The following is a 6000-nucleotide window of genomic DNA, read 5'->3' as shown; positions in this document are numbered from 1 at the left end:
GCTGTCAGGTGGTGAAGATGAAACAAATGACAACCTAAAAAGATCTTATAAATGCCCATCCTTATGCAATGGCAAACCCAAACTATGAAATTCAGATGAGAGCAGGATTAAGGGAGTTAAAGCACATATTATCTAGAAACATATAAAAGCTAAGTAGTATTACATCTGCGTTATCAGGATTCTTAAGAGAAGAAACCGTAAATTGTACTTATAAAAAGGAAGAACAGTAAAATTCAGAATTCCACTTGAATCGGTATATGCAAATCCTTGATATAACAAGTTTTATTCTACATAAAGACTCATTTCATATGTATACAACATTTATTAAAGAATACTGTAGATAAATTATATCCTTGTTAAAAGATTATCAGTTGTTAAAGGGGAATCTAACTGATAATCCTATAACCTAATAGGAATGTGAAAATGCAGCAATGTTTATGAAATACAAGTGACTTGAAGCTTCCAGATATCCAGAAGATTTCACTTGAATAACTCTTCCAATTCTCCGTTCTTGTATGCCTCTGTTTCAAAAACAAAGAATTAGACCTTGAGAACTAGCATACGAAAAGAGAAACTTATACAAACCTGGTAAAAAACAGAATCTTTAAAATTTGAATCCTTTCTTTAAAATACAGATTTTCTGAAAAGAATTATTCCCAATGGAAAATACAAATAGAAAATGCCACTGTAATAACCCCCATTAAAGGGCTTAGAGATAAGTTGTTTGTTAGAAAATTAGGCTTCTTCGAGTAAACCTCCTGTTGGTTTCCTTGAACTTCATTTTGATTGGGCCTCCAAGAGGAATCCAGGTACAGCAGACACTAAAATTATTTTGAGGGAGGACCTTAGGAGATCTGTTAAAGGCAGTTCCTTCTTTTTGGGTGTCCATACCAATAATGAGGCATAATAGGTAGCAGTGGTGGAAGGTCTTCATCTGGCTAAAGATTTGGGTTGTAAGAAACTGATAGTGGAAGGTGTCCCTTCAATGAATGTTCAAAATAATCAAATTGGAGGGTGAAGTCATTTTTGGATGACATTCCAACTGTTTACAAAAATTTTGATGATGTATACTTCAACCACTACTTTGGAGAGTATAATAAGGCAGCAGATTTGTAGCTAATTCAAATGTTGACCTCTCTCCTTTCACCTACCTGGTGACAGACAATGTGGATCCTTGGAATGGTTTGGGATCTCTTACTTAAGATAGATCACCTCCGTGAGCACCCTTGTCAGCTGTTGGGTTTGTAGTTTGGGTGGACCCCTAGAATAACATTCACAATAAATGATTTTTCCCCTTATTTCGATCATCTCAAGATGCCTTGCTTCTCACATCGAATCATCATTTTGGCAGTTATTTCATGGTGGCTAGCTTAAAGTGTCATTTTGTATTTGGCAGTAGACCCCTTTAAGCCAGCTCCCTCTTCTCTTATGGTAATCTGTCTTGTGTTTTTCTACCTCTCTTTGCTCATGATTTGGTTGTTGGATAGTTGTCTGAAGAATGTATTTAATTTTCTGGCCCTTGGTGGCCAGAATATAGTGAAATATGTTTTGGGGATGAAAGGAATAGGATGCACACTAAATCTTCTGTTCTAGAGGAATTCCTGCAAAATTTAGAGGCAAGTGTCTTTAATGTTCAAGCGTGGTGCTGGGTCAGGAGCTTCTTACTCCTACAGAAACCTCTTTTGTCAGTGATGGCACCTTCTTCAACCAGAGCTGGTTTACAGCAGCCAACTAAACTTCTATGCAAGAGTTGTGTGTTTAACAAGGAATTGCTAGCAGCCAACCATCAGGTGCTTGACCTGCAAAAATTCTATTTGAGGTTGAAGGCATTCTGCATCATTCTGCACCATTCTGTCCAATGTATGGAGGTAATTCATGGTGTGACTCCCCTCAATTTTTAGATTTTGAGAATTAGGTTTCAAAGATGAAAATAGTCCCTCGTGTGGACTCTTGTGGAGTTTTTAAATGTATTGGTGAAAAGCTAGACTTTGACCTTTGACAAGATTGGTTCATATTTGTTAAAAAGAAATGACAACAAGAGTAAATAAGTTAAGTTTCTTTTCGGAGTTCAGAAAGTGTATTTGTTGCAGGATCTCATACTACAAAGTACAAACCATTGTTCTCTTTCTTCCACTCCACAACCAAGGAGAAAGGTACAATGATCCTATTGCTAGAAATTTGGGCATGTTCAAAATGATTCTAGAAAAAGACAGTATAATTTATCCCTCAAGCAACAAAATGAAGCTACTGTGGCAGATACTACTAGGAAGACCATGATGAGGAGTTTGCATTGATGGCTTTTTCAAACATTGCTAAAAGTAGTTGTTGATTCTTGGGACAGTATGTCAAGTTTACTGCTGATAATAATCACAGGGATTCTATTTCACTTGGTGATGGCAAGTCACATCCAATTTAAGGCATAGGTGATAACAGAATTGCACTCAATAATGACATTAAACTTTTAAAATGGAATTTTAGGTATGTTCTGAGTTTAAACAAAAATTTACTCTATTAGCCAAATTATAGAAAATCCTAACATACTAGTTTAAATTTGTGGGAAAGAGTGAATTGTTTGTGATGTAAACCACAATAAAATAATTGCACAACTGTAATGCCCCTTTTTAGGATAGTCCTGATAGTGATTTTTAATTTAAAACAACAATAATCCTTACTCAAAATGATAATGGCTTTTATAATATTTAATCAATATACTGTGACATAATTCTAAAAATCAATAATATCTTGAATTCTTTGGAAATGCTTTCGAATCTGCTGAATCATAGGCTTTTGTCCTTAACTCAGCAGTGGCAAGATTAAGGGTTTTCAATTTCATCCTTGACTTGCCAAGAGTATTTAAGGGTTTTCGTCCTTAAGAACTCTTAGTTCACACTCGAAGAGTTTTTGTCCTTCAAGGCTTACCAAGGTTTGGGTTTTCCTCCAAACTTGATAAGGAGAAATAAAGGTTTTCGTCCTGAAGTCCTCTTTATGAACTTGGGAGGGGTTTCATCCTCCTTATTTGCAAATCACTTCCTCAAACTCAAGACTGATTCTTTGCTTAAATAATTGATTGATTTACTACTGATTGCTTGATTGATCTTTGCTAATTGATATTTCTTGATGGATTGATGAGTGAATGTTTGAATGATGTTCTCTTCTCAAGAAATGGTCTCCCCTTTATATCTTATTGTTGAGATCACAACCCTTCACAATTATTGCCCTTTGAAAGAGTACAACCTGTTGACATGCGTTTTGTGACCATGCCCCACACAGAATAAAGTTTCCCAGCAGCTACCTTATCCTCTCTTGATCAAAGTCAAATGTATAATAAGATTGCAAGAAGCTCATACGATGACTCCAAGGTTCCGACTGCATACTAGCGACTTATGTGGATATAGGCTCATGTGGTAGATGTTGCTGGTAATCCAAGGGGACTTACACACACTTTGAAGAAGATTTGGACAAGTTTATAACTTTCAAGGATAATCCCACGGATGATTTGGCAATGATAACTTCTCTTTTTGGGGCTTTTCAATTGAAAGATGCGGAAATTAAAATGAGGAAGGGTTTAGAAAGACTATTCTAACCTAAGAACTCAATAGACAACAATGCTTCGGATGAGATCCACCACACTTCACTTCGCCACTAGAAGAGAACTACATGAAGTAGGTGCAATCTTCAAAGGTTGTGTTTGAAAGATTTTAAACCATTGATGAATACCATCAGAGGCCAATATTCATCCGATAATTCAGATTAAGCACACACAAAATAGCTTAGTCCAACCTTGCACTATTGATAAAAATCATCTATCAACAAAAGGTATGAGCAAGCGATCTTCACCTTAAAACACTGCAATCAACCTTGTTCATCTAAATGCTTGAAATAAAATCTATACTGAGGAAAGTGAAACCCTGCAAGCTATGAAATAAGACAAGTGTACACCATCAAAGAACAATATATCACTGTTTATTACTTCAATAGCTTATCGCAACAATTTCACGCAATCTCCCCCCTTTTACAAATGAAGGGGTAACCCCCTTATATAGGCCTCCAGCTTAAAAATGGACGGCCTTGATTACAAACCGATCAATGGCTAAGATTCAACATGCAAACCCTAATTAGGGTTTGACCAAAGATTCCAAGTTTATGACACCACAGTGGGAAAATACATTAATGATGCACTACGCCCATTATCCATTAATTACACTTTTTGCCAAAAATGGCACCCATAATGCAAATAATGCACCATTATGCAAAGTTCGCCCATTGTTCAATGAATGCACCACTACCTCAAAGACTGACCACTAAGCAATTAATGCTCCATTCCATCCATATTTGCCCAACATGCAAAAGATGCTTCATTTATTTCATTAAGTATGATGGCTAACATGCATTGAATTAGCCACCACCTTGGTCAAATATTCCCGGGAATGAATGCACCACTATGCCATCATGTGGTCAAAAGATTCTCGTCCAAGAATATATGACCATTATCTCGCTCATTAATGGAAAATGCAATGAATCTTGTAATGACAACCTGCAATTCTCCTACGGAAACACTTGGCAAATTCTCCATCTTGAATTCCAACAGGAAAATATCCTCTTCGCACTTGGAGAAAATTTTCTCCCAACTTGCTGCTACTTCCTGAGTTATTTGCATCATGCTAGAAAACAAGGAAACATTTTCCAAATGCCTCTTGGAAAAGGATTCCACAAAGAAGAACTCATGCAATTTGTCCTTCAAGAAGTCAACTATCAGCTCCTCCTCAGTCAACCTTCTAGCAAATAATGCCTCAACTGCATTGAGGACTTCTCCTTGTATCTTCCTGACTAAGTCTTTCAATGATGTAGACTCGATCCTGAATCTTTCAAAAGATTCCTTTCCAGTGCAGACGACATAGAACCACAATATGCACATCCTCCCATGAACTATCCACAATCTCCAGCCTGCTGAGGATGGCATGAATTCTCCATTGTAATTGAGCCAAGTCTTCAATGAATTTTCCAGCTGCAATGAAGACATCCTCCACCCATTCCTTAGAATATTAAGCTCCTCCTTATTTCTTCAATACCATCAACGCATTATTTGGGAAGAGAAGAGGGAAGAACAAAGAATGGATCCTCCTCTCTGAGTGGATGTTTTAGGCTTCGCACATATTCACATAAGGCCCTATTTTCGCTCTTCAACCTCTTATTTTTTTCCTTCATCTTCTTCATTTGCTCTTTCAGTGCCAAAGAAGATTCACCGAAAGCTTCCACCACTTGTGCCGTGGAAGCGCACCCCAAATTGACTTCTCTGATTTCATATTCGTGGAGCATAATTTCACTTTTATCCTTTTACACCCTATGCACAACTAACTATAGTGTTTTGGATCTTGTCTCATCTCTTGTAATTTTGGAAAACTTCCTAGCCCCCTTCTTTTCTGCTGGTTTGTCTATTATGCTCAGAAGTTCTTCCAATTCCTATGCAGGATCAATTTCTTCCTCTGGCTCCTTTCTCATCCTTTCCTTCAACCAATCTGGAGCAGTTGTTGGCTGATTCTAAACCTCCATGTGCATTGGTTCCTATGAAACTTCCTCCAATTCTCCAAGAATAGTTTCTATGAAACCATCCTAATCCCATTGTTTTGGATTTGGGAGAGGTTCTTGCCCTTGATTTTTTGACTAAACAAGTCTATGAGAGGCACCAATGCCAAGAATATCCTAACCCTATGCAATATTATCATTTTCATGTGACTGACCCCTTGCAACTTCTTGTGTGATCATTTCAACTTCTTGCACACTGGAAGAACTAGTCGATGATTGTGTTTCCTCCACCCTTGGCCTTTTCTGTTGTGGCCCTTCCAACTAAACTTCTTTTCTCTTCTTTGTTCTTGACTTCTTAGGAACATTCTTCTCTTTTCTTTGCTTTGTTCCTTCCTATGGAATTTCCCTTCTCCAGCTTGGGCAGTTGATGACCTTTCTGTTGCTTCACTATGGCAATCCAGGTCTCACATCAATTGG

General features: G+C 37.4%; 1 protein-coding gene across 1 annotated transcript in view; it reads right to left on the bottom strand.

Annotated features, from left to right (window-relative positions):
* Positions 1–222: 222 nt before the first annotated feature.
* The window catches only part of LOC131060515 (uncharacterized), a 29286-nt gene continuing 23508 nt past the window's right edge, over positions 223–6000 (bottom strand). The window contains exon 3 of the mRNA XM_057993757.2: positions 223–521. Coding sequence (XP_057849740.1) covers positions 481–521 — 41 coding nt within the window. The 3' untranslated portion in view covers positions 223–480. The remainder of the gene's footprint in view (positions 522–6000) is intronic.

This window comes from Cryptomeria japonica, chromosome 2 (genome assembly GCF_030272615.1).
Source record: "Cryptomeria japonica chromosome 2, Sugi_1.0, whole genome shotgun sequence".
NCBI classification, from domain to species: domain Eukaryota; kingdom Viridiplantae; phylum Streptophyta; class Pinopsida; order Cupressales; family Cupressaceae; genus Cryptomeria; species Cryptomeria japonica.
Note: the sequence above shows the minus strand (reverse complement) of the source record. Positions and strands in the feature narration are given on the sequence as shown.